Source organism: Protopterus annectens, chromosome 3.part0 (assembly GCF_019279795.1).
Source record: "Protopterus annectens isolate FY-2018-M chromosome 3.part0, PAN1.0, whole genome shotgun sequence".
Classification (NCBI taxonomy): domain Eukaryota; kingdom Metazoa; phylum Chordata; order Ceratodontiformes; family Protopteridae; genus Protopterus; species Protopterus annectens.
Genome location: NC_056731.1, coordinates 127,456,345 through 127,473,890, shown reverse-complemented (window position 1 = coordinate 127,473,890; position 17,546 = coordinate 127,456,345). Strand labels below are relative to the sequence as shown.

The window sequence follows — 17,546 nt, the reverse complement described above, 5'->3', positions numbered from 1 at the left end:
AAAGTCTAATATATTTATAGTTCTATTTTCTTTATCATAAAAGCTTTATTAAAATGTTTGATTATAATTTAATATTTACAAATTAATATATATTTTTGGAAATAATTAAATTTTTTAAACCTTTCTCATTGCCTATCTCCTCTCCAATACATTTCATCCAATTATGAACAAATTGGAGAATATAATGAAAATATTATCTTAATAGAATAGGTATTATAAAATGTTAGAAATGATCTCCTATTTAAGTTTAAATGTTTAGATATAAATATATATGTATGTGTAAATATATTTGTATTTGTATTTGCTATGAGAAACTTCTTACATTCACATAAGATAAATTATACTCAACTAAACTTTAAGATATGTAATTTTATAAGATTTAAGGACTTCCTCATAAAGAAATTACCTCAAAATGAATCAGATATCTTTCTCCCTTTTTTAGTACCCTCCCCCTTTCCTTTAACACATTTAGTGCAAAGCATCACTTTCAAAATTTGGAGCTTGAAATAGTACTGCTTAAAATTTTAGTGTTGACATAAGACACTAACCCAATTGCTTATTATGAAAACTTTCAAGCTGTTGTAAATAGTCGGTACAAATATTTCACATCTTCCTGAGGCTATACCATCCAATTTGATAAGAAACATAACAATTTTTGAAATATTGCTTCCACAAACTTTGAAAAGCAGACAAAAGAATAAATCTTGCAATATCACATTAAAGGTCATGAAGTCTAGAGCTCGAATGACTGTTTCCGCTTCTCAAGCTCAGCTCACAATGAAACTGTCAATAATTTGCAAAAAGAAGAAAGCTTGTACATTTGAACACTTTTCAATAAAACTTTTCAAATGCATTTAACATAAATATCTTATGTTAGTTTAGAACTATGCATACATTATATATGATTGTTTTCTGTTAATTTAAGTTAATAATTGAAACTGGCTTTAAACGTTTCACTGATAAATTCATTCAATTGCTTATTTGTGTAGCTGGGATTTATAACAGCAATGTAGAACTGCTTCCTTAGTCTAATCTGGTTTATCTTGTTCCAATTATTCTACATGAAATGTGACAAAATATTACATTCACTAAACAAAAGAATGACAAATATATCTTGCAATTTTAAAATTTTATAGAAATGTCCAAAATAGCATTATGTTCAATATATTTGCAATGACTTTAACTAAAGGTAGTAAAAATATTAAATTGTGTTCCTCAATTACAATGTTGTTACAAAAAGTGAGTGAGCCAAAGGAGCATTACAGTAAATAAGTGCTAAAAAAAAACAAGCATTGTATTCCACCAAAAACGCATGTTACGTTAACACTTTTTTCCTGCATGCATGGACTTCATAAGAACTTGTTTAACTGCCTTAAATACATTGTAGATACAGAATTATGGTAGCTAGGGTCATATATAACCCTCCCCTTCTAAAATTATATGATACAGTCCATCTTCTAAATCTATTTTTAATGAATTCAAATGTGTATCCAGACAACTGTTAACAAATCTAGCCAGTTGTCATTAATTTATTTCAGCCAGATGTATGTCCTTATCAAGTGTCTCAATTTTCTGCATGAGTAAAACCCTTCAGAGATGTCTAAATTCTTCAATAATGTTCAATGTGTGATGTCATCCCAGCATACCACTTGTTATTATAAACCCCTTAAACCTTAGCATTAGTTATACATATGGAACTCAAGAACTTGTACCATAAGTATAAACATAAGACCACATGACCAATCTTCACAAGGAATTTTTTTGTAGCACAACTTGGTATAACTAATTTTTAGTGATGCCAAAGTCATATAATATATATATATATATATATATATATATATATATATATATATATATACACACACCACATACATACACACACACACACACACACACACACACACACACACACACACAAACACACACACACACACACACAAAACATATATTATGTTTGATAGAAATATAACTTTTCATTTTCTTGAATTCAGTTATTAAATTCTATAATTCCAGTTTTACAGTTATTTTTCATGTTATTTACTTAAGTAACATTCACGTTTTAATTAGATAACCAAATGTAATGACAAATTAATTCACTGTAGTCACTGGCTACAAATATCTCACTATGACAAACTAAACAAAGTCAACAACTCAAATTTCCCCACTTCTCCTCTGTTTCTCTTTTTTTCACTTTAATTTCTCGTTATTTCACTTCTTTCTATTATATCCAAGATGATAATATTCTATTCATATCTTTCAAACTAACTCTATTTTCTAGTATTATTTTCTGAACTAGTGGCTCATTTTCAAAAGGTTCTATATTTGTCACAATTTTATTTAGCCTATAAGGGATGACAAAACACTTGCTTAGTAAGAAACTATGACATTCATGAATGAAAGTATTAAGTTATAGATTATGTCTAAACCCTACTTTTTTACATTAAATTTGACACATTGCTTAAACCCTGCTTTGTGTGAGAGTAGTAAAGCTGAATTATCAGTTATATATAAAGGTGATTGAAAGGAACTGCTTCTACTAAAATTTCTGCATGGCATTTCTTCTTGCTCACTCATATAAATTAGGGCTTCTAGATAATAGATTGAAAAAATGACCAAATCTATAAGCTGTGCAATTCCAGTCACTGCAGAGAGGTATTTTTGACATATTCACAATAAAATGTAGTGCATATTCTTTTAATACCATTTTTATAAATATTTTGAAATATAAATAATTACATATTATGTGGAGTAAGGCAAAGAACTGTTTGCAACTGTTTCTATACCTGTACCTGAACATTATTAGTATACATTCAAGCAGCTAAGCCAGACAGATAACTCACTTTGTATTAGTAAAATCATATTTAGTTCACATTTCATTGCTGCTATGTTACAGAAATTGCTTTCTTGATAAAGCTGTTAAAAACATCCCTGTTTATATATTATGTGCTTTAATTTGTTGATTGGATTAGTCCCACTAGGCTTATAACTTATTTTAAGAGAAGGCTATTAGGTGACAATTATACAGACTAGGAGCATTTTATCCAGGACACCATGGAAATCAGGATGCCCTTTCTGGCATATACTATGAGAACTTTAGCATCTAGCTAAGCTACTCCTAACTCCTTTAAGTAGTTAATTATAGACATTTGTGAAAGTCAGTGTCATTAGCTAACTTGTAACATAATCACATTGCAAAAACCTGGAACTCATTCCCACTATACATACTCACTGCCCCCACCAACTTCATGTTTAAACAATTACTTAGACAGCACCTCCTTAATAACTGGCTCTGCACCTGTATTACACCTGGCTAAACTCCTCCTTCTCATTTCACTTCCCACTGTACTACCAGGTTGCCATATAGTAAAGGATTTTTTTCCCCGTATTGTTATGTTATATGTGTATATAATTGATGAGAATGTTTAGCTATATTACTATTTTTATTATCTAATTTCATCATGTTTCATTTTATTATGAGTTTTAAATGTTCATATCTACCTTGTAAATGTTTATATCTTGCTTGCATAATCTGTCTATGTCTGTAACTATCTTTGGAGCCTTTCTCCTCGGGTCTCTGCTGAAAATGGCCTACTAGCCCAGTTGGACTATCCTGGTAAACAAATGTAAAATAAAATAAATAAACATGAATATATATAAAATATATTAAATGCTTTAGACACATGACTATTTTGATAATACATTAGAAGTAATTTCTGCAGTCTGATTGATGTGTGTCATAATAACACAGCACTGCCATGTACAAGGGGGTTAAAACTTCAGTCCATTTGATTGCTTAGACAAGAAAAGAAAAAAAATGTGCAAAATTCACTATGCAGATTATAACTAAAATCAGTGTCAGGAATAGCATCTTTGACTAAAAGAAAATGCTAGATGGCATTATACGCAGGTCTCTGTCCATTACAACCTGTTAAGTAACATGTTTAAAATGTGATTCAAAATCTCTCTTATTTAATTGAATCTTATATGAAAGGTTAAAAAGATGTTTTTTTGGGATGCAGACTATAAATACCTTATCAGTAGAGACTTTGAGCTTTTAATATTACCAGAGGTTCCATATAGGCAATGTAGAATCAGAAGTGTATCAATACATTTAGATTATGGTATGCATAATTTCCATATTGTAGAATGTTGTTGTGTCTTTCGGCTTTTCCCAGTTAGGGGTCGCCACAGCAGAACTCCGGCTAATGATTGGCAGTAGATTTTTACGTGCCGAGTTGCCAGCTCTGATGCACAACCTTCAACAAAGGTACACCCATTCACGCATGTCTCCACACAGAAGACGCTTTAGCTGAGAATCGAACAGGACAATGTCTTACTGTGAGGCGACAACGCTACCGCAGCACCACAGTCTGATCTATAAATTTGGCTAAGTCGTTCTTGGTTACTTATAAAGCATGAACTAGAAGGTAAGTAATTCCAAGTGCTCACAAACAAAAAATCATGGCATTATTTTCCACTGCATTAGAAAAGAACATGATGTAACATCCCAAGTTTTATTACTTATATTCATAGTTGCCCTTAAATAACTTAATATGTAAAGGACTATAGGTAATGGCATGTATATATATTCAACCAGAATAAGAACTGTTTAAACTTTTCACTCTATATTTGCAAGAAGAACGTAACTTTAAACTGCTTAGCAACATATGATAAAAGCAAAACCAATTTTATGAAAGATAGATCGCAAATATGAGGCAGAAATCTGGACATTCTTTAATTAACTGTAACTCCATAGGGCATGGATCAGGTGGGAAAGTTGTTCAAGAGCTCAAGAGCAAAAGCTTCAACCAATTCAGTTAAATCCACTTGACAAATTATTTAAAAAAAGAAAGATGTCATTTTGCAACCAGGAACTCATACCAAACATGAACATGTAACTAGCAACTCACCCCATTCATCCAATCACATCTAAATTTAAACAAGACACACAAATCTCCAGAACAAAGGAAGCAAAAACACAATCTAAACAATATGAAGAGCAAAAACCCACCTTTAAGTTTTCTCCGTTCACAAGTCTTTCAAGTATCAAAGCAGGAAATCATCTGAACTCCAGCAAACTCCCAGTACATCACCAACCAAAGACACAAAATCAATATTTCATTACAGAATGGTCCCCTTTTAATCACACTAGTAGCACACCACCCGCAGTTATGTTTGTCAGATACAAGTCATGCATTTCTCATTCATAGTTATATTTAAACAAGAAGAGGGTATGAAGCAACAACGCAATATAGAGTAAAACCTTCTACTTCCTGTTTTAGCCTAATGCTGTTAAAGTCTATAGTAATATTAAAATTAACATTAATAGAGACATCTAAATGAAATAATTTGCACCAGTAACCATAACTCTTCACAGGTACTACTTTTTTTCTAAAAAAAGAAGATTTTTGTACATTTTAATATATAAGAAGAATTAAATGGAAAGAGAATGTGAAGAAGAAGGAAATAAAATTATGTATAGAGGAGTAATAGTATCAAGAATAGACAAGTAATAAAGGAGGGGAAAATAATTGTTTACTATAAAGTATACTAGTAAGATTCTATGAAGGATAGTCAAATAGGGATAATAAGTAAAAGGAAAATGAAAAACAATACCTTTTTATGGCTGAAGAAGAATTTTTATGCAAAACATATCACAGATAATAATGGCATAAACCATTATACTAGAAAGTTTATATTATTTTTGGTGGAAACATCCTTACGATAATTTGTTTTTTGTTTCTTTCTCTTCTTTTTTTTTACATCAGACCAATTGTCTTTTTCTGGTCATCTTTCAGAAGTGGAAGATATCCAGTCCATATCTTCTGAAAGAGAAATTATATTGCTATTTTAAATAAAAGAGAGCATTTCTTCAGTACTGGAAAAAATAGTGCCTGAAGTCAGTTGAAGTCTTATTTTTGCAGGGAAAACAAGTTGAGCTTTGATGTTGTTTTGCTTAAGATGTTTAATTAATGTCCTTTCTTTCCTATGTCCCATAGTCTTGGATGAATAATCATTATCATATCTAATGGTTGATTGTCCAAATTTTAATGGAGCTTTTGCCCAAGCAGACTTTAATACCAGCTCTTTATCCAAACAGGATAAAAACTTTACTATAATATAGTTGGGTTTAAATATATTAATGGAGGGAGATGCTTTGCCAGTCAATCTGTATGCTTCTTCTATACCATAGGAGAAACTTTCTTGTAAATTAAGTACCTTAGGAACCCAAGCTGTCAAGAAATGGACCATATCCTCTCCTTCTGACTTTTCTGGAAGACCACAAATTCTCAAGTTGTTCGTTCTCTCTCAGTTTTCCAAGTCATCCAGCTTCTCAATCAACCAGTAATTATGATTTTTTAGTATTGCTATTTGAGATTCAGTTTCTTTAAGTCTACTGTCAATATCAGATAGTGCATTTTTAAGATCTGAGGTTTTTGACTGAAGCTGTTGAAATGTCTTTAAAAATATTTGTATGTTTAAGACTATTTTCACTTACTTCTTGAAGATTTTCTTGGAATCCATCTATTTTAATAGTTCTTGAATTGTTGTTGTCACCATTTGTAATTCTTTCTTAATAGCAGACTCTGTATGATTGTGTATTTAGTTACTTATCTTTCAGAGTACAAGATATCATTCCCTTGAATAATTTGACAGTAAATTTTCTTTGATAAAACTCCAAACTTGAGATTATAGTGGCAGACTTGCGTAGCTAGGTATAGAATATAAGTAAAATAATAATTTTGCATTTTTTACTGTCAGAAATTGTAAAATACTGCAGAGCTTTGAAAAGAGCTGTTAGCACTGTGTCATCTTGGCTCCGCCCTCCATAAGATGAAGTCTTTCAGTAACTTGTATACAGCATCATTTTGTAGTTATTTCTTGACCTCCATTTGCAGACAATGTTAGGCACCTGGAGGCATCACAGTGATAATTCTAGGGAAATACATAAAGGAGCAAATTTGATATTTGTTTTGCTGTGGGTAATGTTATCCACTGAGGGGTCTATATGTGTTGTTCTTCAGCGTTGGCCCTCTGCATATACAGTGTTGAACTTACTGCAATATGATCAGTGGAGGTTGTTTGCTTTATGGCTAGTTAACAGTCCTAACATTATTGGAGGTAGAAGCAGCTTTGGTTGTCTTGTTACAGGATGTTCTGGAAAGTCTTGAATAGGCATATTTAACAGCCAAAATAAGCTACATTCTATCCTGTATCCCTTTTGAGGCAGAATGTAAATATGTATGGCAGGGCAAAGATATTGCCTAACTTGTTGCTGTTGCTTTCTCTACTGAAAATAAAATAAATTTCAGATATTTACTCAAGGGTACTAGAAGTGTTTGTGTCTGCTGCATATTGTTTGGTCCATGCACTCCACCATTTACTGCACTGTGTTTGAATTGGGAATGATATGTGTGTGTGTGTGTGTGTGTGTGTGTGTGTGTGTGTGTGTGTGTGTGTGTGTGTGTGTGTGTGTGTGTGTGTGTGTGTGTGTGTGTGTGTGTGTGTGTGTGTGTGTGTGTGTGTGTGTGTGTGTGTGTGTGCATGTATGTTTAACGTGACAGGGTATATTATTTTGTTATACAAGTTCAAACTATGTTTTTCTTTCAAGATGCATGTGTGGGGGGAGTCTAACTGATAAGAGATTCAATAAATGCAGAAAAGATAATGTAGACAGGAGCTTAATGATAATACATGCATGTACAACATATGTTATATATTTGGATCCCTGACTAAATAACAACACATTCTGTTATGATATAGGAAGGGACAGCCTTAAGAGAATAAGGCACAGTAAATATTCAAGAAAGGGGCATCTAGGGACTAGATGTTGAGATATGTACATATTTGTTGGTATGATTAACCTGACAGCAGTTAAAGGTGGATTAAGGGCACATAAATGCAAGTGTCAAAGTTTTAGGGATACAAGGGCTCTAAGGAGCAGAAAACTAACATATTGTCTTCTGCCAGTCCTACTTAAGCTGAAGTCATGTGAGGGGACTTTGTGCTGCTGCTGACTTTTGCTGGGTGTATGATATCATTCTGATGTTTGCCTTAGTAATGGTGGGGATACTGAAAGTGCCAACGTGGGATTTGAAGTAGGCAATGGGAGTGGAAGAAGTGGTGGGGGGGGGGGTTTAAGAAGCAGCAAAAAAGTACCATGCTGGCTCTAGACATAAAATGCCCTGTGAACCATCTAAGACTCCAAGGGATGGATGCAGAACAAAGGTTCCAAAGTATTATGACAGAGTCATGCCAGGTAGGAGAGATGAGGACTGAGATAAAGAAAGGGGACAGAGTAGAATGGTAAGGAGATCTTAGTTCTTTTGTCATGGAATGTAGGGAATGCATGTTACCCTGTAAAGACAGACACTATATTAAGGTATATTAGTAGATAAACAAAAAGAGTGACAATCAAATCATAAGTCCCACCAAAGTTAATATTGCAAAAGATGTTGGTATTGACATATGGGGAATTTTGGGGATGATGAGAATAGAGAGAGAGAGGGGAAGCTGGATTGTCCTCATGGCCCAAATTCCGATATCATCTTTTTAAAAATGTTAAAGAACGATGGGAATGGAATATATCCCACATCTCTTGACTTTTTGGCTGGGAACTTGACTACTGTTATGAATTAGGCATTAGACAGGAAGTTTGATAAGTCAAAACCACATAGGAAGGCAAGAAAAATGTTAATAAAGTGGGAGGCAGATATCTGGAGAAGAGATCACCTGGCTGATGCATAGGCAAGTGTTCAAAGAATTGAAGGGGCCCTACAGGGGTGAAGGAATACTTTTAAAGCATAACAAATAAAAGGCAGAGCAAAATGAATCTGAAATGCAGGAAGTGACTACAAAATCAAAATGGGGGTTTGAAGTAGTAGCAGCAACAAGACATAAGAAGGAGATGGAGTAGTCATATTTGATGAGCTTAAGGGAAGCAACACTGTGAGAAAGTGGAAAGGTAGAAGGAATAGTTGGATATGCATGAAGATCTATCTGCACTAGAAAATAAGAAATTATTCCATGTTGAGGACACGCAGTTGGTAAGATGTAGTTTAGAGTATTCAAATTTCAGTAGCATAATAACACAGACCTGGAAGAAGTGGTTCAGGGAAAGAGAATAATTGTGGCATATGGTCTGTAACAAAGGCAATAAAAAGAAAAAAATAAAGTCTCTTGTCTATTTAGGCGGATATATTTAAATCCAGCAAAGGACCATCTATCCACAACCTCTTTTTCTCATGTTGCACATGGGGTCAGGCTGTTACTTCAACAGTGACAATCATCTAGAGCCAAGGTTTACACCACAGGGTGGCTAGCCCTGCTATGGTAGTTCTTCCACACCACAGACTCACACCTGTGATCAATTTAGAGTGTCTAATCCACCTACTGCATGTCTTTGGAATGTGGGTGGAAACCAGAGCATCTGGAGGAAACCTAAATGAACACAGGGAGGACATGCAGACTCCACACAGAAGGCATGCCAGCAGAGAATCAAACTGGGGAACCTCTTGCTGTGAAGCAACATGCTATCTGCTGTGCCAGGACATTGTTTTTAATTTATATAATTTAACATGATTTATATTCTTTTACCATATTTATTTATTTTAAGATACAATTCTAATTAAATTATTTATTTTTTTCTTTTAAATATTATACAGTGCCTGAAATTAAACATTTAATATTCAAATAAATTAAAGTAAATAAAAGAGTTTAACATATACAGCCTTGATGAAATGTAGAAAATGAAACAGAAATATTCAAATTATTCAGGGCAATGCAAGGAGTCCATGAGGGGACCATGACATGATATACAAAATGAAAGGCTATAATCTCTGTATTCATGGAGAAGAAGTCAGAAGGAGATATAAGGAACTATCTGTTGACAAAAGTGGTAACATATTATTGGAACAACCTTCCTGAGAAGGTTGTAGGAACAAATAAGTGAAGAGCTCAGTAATGCTTGTGACAAGTGTAAAGCCATAGTAATAAGCAGTTTGAAGTTTGTTGAGAAAAAAGTTATCAGATATGTAGGTCTTATAGTTTATCCTATATAAAGGAAGTCAGGTAGGAAGCTCATGTGTCATTTACTTGTGCAAAATTGATTTTTCTTTCTTGCCTTGCTCATAGCAGTCTGAAAAATGTTAACTTTTTGCAACAGATATCTCTGTGCCAACTATGCTAACAAATATTATATGAATTTAGATCACTGTGCATAACTGTTCACTGCTAGAAGTTAACATATAGAAATCCTCAGGTGCAGAGTTCTCATTTTGTACAGTCAAGGCAGTTGAGACTTATCATTGAAAGTGCTGAAAGGACTGAAAATTCAAGATTGTTTTCTTTAATTTGAATTTAGACCCAAAAGGGAAATTTCAGGACTAACTTCTTTCCCACATACAATATATTATACTAAACATTAGCACAGGCTTCTGAAAGCATAGTTAATACCCCGTTTAAGCCCTTAGTTTACATTCTGGGCTGGCAAGCCATCAAAAATGTATCTTATGGTGTTTCTCGTACAATGGTCTGATTGACTAAGATATCTTACATTAGTCAGAACAATAAAAAATGTCAGTCAGATTAATGTATAATAGTCAGTTGCATTTGCTACGTACTCTGATGAGGTATAGTAAGTGTGTGACATATGCTCAGTGTATCAAGAAAATGATGCATCAAGGAAACTATTTTTGCATTTAGCCCTGAAAACCAAAGCTAATCTCATCTTAATACAAGAAACGCATTTAACTTCAGAGCAATGGGAAAAAAAGTGGATAAGACAAATTATAGCTTCTGGGGACAAAACTAACAGTGCTGGGGTGGCCATAATAATTAAAAAACATTTTCAGGATAAAATACTTGAAACTAAGTCTGACAAAGAGGGAAGGTGGTGCTATGTAACATTTACTAACACAGTATTTCCAAAACCCATAATGGTGTTAAATGTATACACACCTTGTAGCAACCAACATCTCTTTTTCATGTCACTGCACCCAATTCTAAACCAACTGGAAGATCATTATCTAATAATTGGTGGTGACTGGAACACATATCAAAACCCAGAAAAGGATAAATCGAACCCGACCAAACTACATAATAGACAAGCTACAATAGCTTTAAATGAACTTAAACAAGACTTCAAACTATATGACCCCTTTAAATATGAGGACAACGATAACAAAACTGGGGCTTACACATTCTACTCCCAATGCCATAAAATGTGGGTGAGAATAGACTTCATTTCAATCTCAGACATACTCATTAACATGGACCCTACAATAGTCATACACACTAGATTTCTGTCGGATCATTCCAAAGTTACAATGAGTATCAACTGGGACAAAAAAACGTTTTTAAATAATAGAGCTAATTAACTCGTCATTAAATCCTAATCTGCTCTTCAAAACAGATGTAGTAAAAGAGATTGAGGATCTATTAAAAACATCCCTTGTAAATATCTTCAATTCCCAAACATCAATGGATATAGAATGGGCATCGACCAAAACACAAGTCAGAGGAACTTTCATTAAAAAAGCAGCATATTATAAAAATAATCCAACTGAAAGAGGAACATAAAATAAAGGAGAAAATAGAACAACATGAGAAAAAATTGATAAATAACCCTAATAATCAAATGGAAATGGACCTCCTAAAACTACAAAGAGACCTATATATGCTCGAGAACAGAAATGTATCTTTTATGAGACAAGACAGTTGGCTAATTATGCAGAAGAAGCCCAAATTCCTTCCAGAACATTGGCCAGAATTATCACTCAACAAAAATCCACCTCAGTTATAACAGAAGTAAATTGCCAAGGGAAAAACTATACAAGAAATGAGGAAATTATCAAAGTATTTGAACAAATATATACTCAAACATATGGAGAACAAACCCTACAAGCCTCGAAGGAGGACAGGGATCTTTTTCTTCAAAAACTAAAATTCCCTAAACTAGATTTAGATCAACAAAAAAAACTAACAGAGTCCATTTCTATTAATGAGATAACTACAACAATTAAACATCTAAAACCACACAAGACCTCAGGCCTGTATGGTCTTACCTCAGAATTTTATAAATCCTTCAGTCCACTAGTTGCCAAATTATTATACCACGTGCTAAACTATATATTAAATAACAACATACATAATATTCACTTTAACGCCTTTAAAACTATTTTTATATTAAAAGACCAAGCGGACCCTAAAAATCCAGATAGCTATAGACCCATCTCTCTTCTAAATATAGTCACCAAGATCCTGACCTCAATACTCACAATCAGAGTTAAAAATCTGATAGAGAAAATCATTTCTCCAGAACAATCTGGGTTTACACCATGTAGACAGACCAGTGACAACACGCTAACATTAAAAGCATTAATATCCTTTGCAAATCAGAGAAATACCAACATCTTCACAATGGTAGTAGATGCCCACAAGGCTTTTGATAGGGTCAATCTTGAACTCTTGCTGCAAACGTTCCCTCACTTTGACATACCTAAAAATGTTATACAGATCATTCAAATTCTCTATAGTAATTCATATACATCTCTATATATAACTAAAACATGGTCAAACAGAATTTCGATAAAAAATGGAACAAGACAAGGCTGCCCGCTATCACCCTTTCTTTTCAATCTTTACCTAGAATCCCTATTTCTATATATTAAACAAAATACATATAATAATCCCCCCTCAATACATAACTTCAAAGTTTATCTCTCAGCATTTGCAAACGATTTAAACATATACTTTACTACCCCAAGTTCAGACATGACCAAAACAATAAACACAATTGAACAATTCTCATACATGTCTAACTACAAATTAAACCTTAATACAACTAATATATTCCCCTTAAAGCCACCTAGACACATTCCCCTAATACCTCTTTTAGACAAAATAAAAATAAAAGAAGAAACCAAATACCTGGGGATTACTTTCTTTCAGAATAACAAGGAATTCTACCAACATAACATAACTCTTAAATGGCAAAACATAACACAAGATTGTACAAGATGGAATAACCTTAAGCTACCGTTTTTGTCTAAAGTATCAGTAATTAAAATGAACATACTACCTAGATTAATATATCTATTTATGACATCTCAGATAACTATACATAATAAATTCTTCAAACAAATTCATACCTTTCTAGCAAAATTTGTATGGGAACCTAAAAAGACCACAATCTCCTATCCAAAACTTACACTTCTCAAGAACAAAGGGGGTCTGAACTTGCCAGATTTCAAAACCTACTATTCTATTATCAACACTAATAGAATACTGAGAATAGCAGAGTATGACCCCTCGGCAAAGACTGGTTCACTGGCCTGGGTAACAATATACTATTGGTACATAAAAATACTAGACATCAATCCCAAAGTGCTTCCCCTCTTAAATAAAAAAGATTCACAAGCCTATAACATAATAGAGCCACTAAAACATTCTATAATTATAACACAAAAACTTTTTCATTCCTTAAACTTTGGACAAGCTATGTTAATACTACAACCCCTTCATAAAAATCCTAACTTAAAAATAAATAACAAGATGCTAAACCTAGACTCCTTCCCTCGGTTAAAACATAAGAGAATCCAAGATATCTACCCATTCCTCAATAGCACAATTCATGAATTAAGAAGTAATCTAAACTTACCTAAAGTATATATAATAATTTTAAGACAAATCAAAGAAGTGTGTTCTGGTTACCTCCAAAAAATTGCCATACTCGAAAGTGACATCGAAAACTGTACCCTTCTTTGGAAGACTATGTTAATGTCAAGGAAAGAAATAACAAACTCATACAAAATGATAGGGGAAATCAAATTCCGGAAAGACCTTCTCTTCTCTAATTACTGGAGAAAATTAAAACCTGATATGGATGACCAGCAAATAGAAAAGGCAATCAACTTAACATTGAAAACTATTCCACTTAAAAAACTCTCACATGCAACTCATGATTAATAATAATGCTTATTTCACCCCAGCAATTCTTCAGAAATTCAGTGCAACTAAGTCCCCATACTGTCCACACTGTAAAGACCAGATTGCAGACCTAATACATATATTCTGGAGTTGTAAATGCGTTTTCAAGCTTTGGAATTCCCTTAAGATACAACTGCAAAAAATGGGGTATCAAGCATCAACACTAACATGAAAAATAGTCACTGCTGAGATGGAAATCTCTTGAGTTTTTTATTATTAACACTCTAGTACATTAAAATAATAAAGCAAACAACAGGATTGAGCGCTTTCTTCCCTTACATAGGGATTTCATCAGAATCTGGATTCTCAAGAGATTTCCGTCTCAGCAGTGACTATTTTTCGGTTATTGTGGACTTTGCACTGTTGGGTTCGTTCATTTTGTTTTATCAACACTAACATGGGAATTTACTCTTTTATACATCCTCCAGGCCAACATCTTAGGAAAACAAGCTAACCCACTTATAATGATTTTCTTATTAATGAAGCTATATATAGCTCGCAGATGGTTAGATCCTGTAAGTATCTCTTGGGAGGAATTCAAGAAATCTGCTATTAAACATCTACTGGCACATAAAATAGTATTGGACAAAAGAAACAAAAATATGAAAGCCCGAGCAATCTGGGAACAGTCCTATAACATCTTATTAGCATAAAGCACCAGGTACACCATTTCTTAAGAACTGGAAGTATTCCTACAAGTACACAGCTTAACTATGGATGAAGTATCATTTTTGTATGTGCTGTTTTTAGACTAATGACATTAATTGGGAAAGCATCTTTGTATATATTGTAATTAGGTATGTTGTATGACCTACATGTTTCTACTTTATCCACAAATATGGTAATTTTGTAAATATGGAATGGTTATGGTTTTTGCAAATGTAAAACAAAAATAAAAATTATTGAAAAAAAATGATGCATCAAGTATTTATGACAGATGGATTATGCATTTTTTGTTTGTTGTGTTGGTTTAAGTATGTCTAAAGAAATTTGTCACCTCTACAGAATAATGCTAAAGCATGTTCACTGCAAAACAGGAAAATGAGGAACGTTTTTGATTGTACATACCTTACTGCAGTCTTCATATGTCCTGTACTGGCATCCCACTCTGTGAAGAAAATGGCTAATTAACCTACTTGTGAAGTTTTTGGGAAGAAGTCCATTATAACTTCTTACTGACAAAATGTCCAGAACTTCATTTAGAGATCCTTGGTGGTGGTGATAGTACATTTTTTCTTCACCATGATCCTCGTGTGTTTCTGAAAGTTCAGTCGTCCCAATGCAGAAAACTGTCGTAAGCAATACTGAAAACCACCTCAGGGATGACATGCTGTTGCCAATTACCACTGTCCTTTATGTAACTGTGTCTGGGCTTTAATTAATTCTTCTACCTGCTAAATTAAAAAAGACAACATTACAAAGGAAGTAATTTTAAAGTATGGGCATTGGTCTGAAAGAAAATATTAATCAGGTATTCTAAGCTGATTAACTGTGAGCCATTATTTATGAACAATAAGAGGTCCAGCAAGAATTTGCTACATTGTGGCAATGCAATTTAATGAATCCAGTGGTGCAGATTGCTTTAAATTATAAACAAATTATAATTGCTAGTTGTTTTATTTATGTTCTGACAGGGGAGATTTTTAAAGTATTACAAAGTAAGATGTGGAACTTTTTCCTGTCACCAAGATTTTGAATAAGAAAATAAAACTTGAAACCCAGTTTTGTCTCACCATTAAAATTAATCATTAGGCTTGTAAGACAAAGGGGTTTAAGTATCTTATTATGAAACACTTTCAGTTATTGGAACATGCTTTCCTGCATACCATGTTAGGCTTTTTGTATTCTAACATTTGTGCATTGAATAAGCAATAAAAACACTTCAAGCAATGTGATTTATAAACTATATTAGTAAAACATATGAAATTATACTGTCTTTCAGATGCCAAATTAACTTATAACACACACATGCGCGCACACACACACGCACAGACATGCACACACGCACACACAGGAACACACACGCACACACACGCACACACACACACACACACACACACACACACACACACACACACGCACACGCAGACACACCATATCATAACACATACTATCATGTTTGTGAGAATTTACGTAATTATATGCGAGAAGAGTTTCCCTTTCTCACTGTCTTGAATCTCATTTATACTTTCTGATTTTCTTGCATGTAAGACATTTTCTCTGGTTCTTCAATGGAACTATGTGAGTCAATTAAAAAACATAAGTTTCCTCATATCTCACTGAAGAATGAATAGACCAACAGGCTATCATTTGGACCACAGAGCAAATAGTCTGCAGGGCTGTTGTCTGATTCTATGAATTAATGTGCTGACTCTTGTCCACAAGGCAACATATATTCGGTGCAGAGGGCTTGGGGATACTCAGGATGTTAGGGCAATACAAACAGGGGTTCTACTATGAAGAACCAAACTAAGCATACAGCAACATTTTTTTTATCATTTTTGTGTTGTTAAACATTTTCTTCAGATTTAAATACAACTGAAAAAAAAATCAGAAATGTGTTAAGTTGTTGAAAGTGCAGACACTACACAGACTGATGAATCCGAATGTAAATACGTTAATCAGCAATGTAAACAGTTCATAATATGAAACAGAAAAGGCCATCTTGCTGTTTTCTAAATCTCAGGAGCATTGCTCTATTTCTTAAAGATGAGGAAAGCAAATGCAATATATTTATAATATAACTGTAAATGCATTCCTTAAGCAGGAGGAAAGCAAATACAGTAAATACAATATAATACAATTAAACATGAAAAAATTACTGCAACACCTGCAAAATCATAAACTATATTATAAGGACATGTTTATGTGACGATTTTATTGTCCTGCCATTTCCTACTATAAACCTTGTAAAATATACCGTGTTTGTCTTCTGGAAATGTAAATAACATTGTAAATTAAACACAAGAGCTTTAAGATCTTTACAGTTTTCTAAAGTATTTGGTAGTTTTATAGCACTGATGATATGGCTAATAAGAACAGGCATTTCTTACCTCACATTGAAGGTACAGACACATGCAGGTATATTGTCATATGTCGTCTTGATATAACTATATATTCTGCTATTGATTTGGTAATTACATTCGTTGTTGCTAGAAGAATTCTGGAAACTAAAAGGATTAGCTGCTGCCCTCTTTTACAAGCCGCTTTGCTAGTTGCCATGGAGAGCACTAGTGAGACAGAAAATGCTTTTATTGTTACCATAAAAGAAAACCTTCAGTAGAGCATTTAATAGCTGCAGAAAGCCTCATCTGGTACATGGTGTGTTTCACAACTTTGTTTTTGTTCTACCTAAGCTACTTTTTAAATTTTCAGCTGACCGTTAAGACTGAATTATCAAGATATTCCTTTAAAGCTTCCTCTTGCTTTAGCTGAAGTATATACAGTACATTTTATGGAAAAATTTATTGCCAACACATTTATTGAAATGATAAAGGAATGTATAAATATAGTACTCTATGATATCTCAGTACAAGTTCTATGTAATATATTTATTA

At 33.4% G+C, this 17,546-nt stretch overlaps 1 protein-coding gene across 2 annotated transcripts in view; it reads right to left on the bottom strand.

Moving 5' to 3' along the window:
* SLC39A12 (solute carrier family 39 member 12) overlaps positions 1 to 17,207 on the bottom strand; it is a 737,778-nt gene extending 720,571 nt beyond the window's left edge. Inside the window, exons 1-2 of one of the 2 annotated variants that reach the window (XM_044064628.1) lie at positions 17,043 to 17,207; positions 15,058 to 15,380 (exon numbers count right to left, since the gene is read on the bottom strand). In XM_044064628.1, the coding sequence (XP_043920563.1) occupies positions 15,058 to 15,318 (261 nt within the window). In that variant the 5' untranslated portion in view covers positions 15,319 to 15,380; positions 17,043 to 17,207. Of the gene's footprint in view, positions 1 to 15,057; positions 15,384 to 17,042 lie in introns of both variants that reach the window. The other variant, XM_044064627.1, reaches the window with a different exon arrangement.
* Between the last annotated feature and the right edge of the window lie 339 nt (positions 17,208 to 17,546).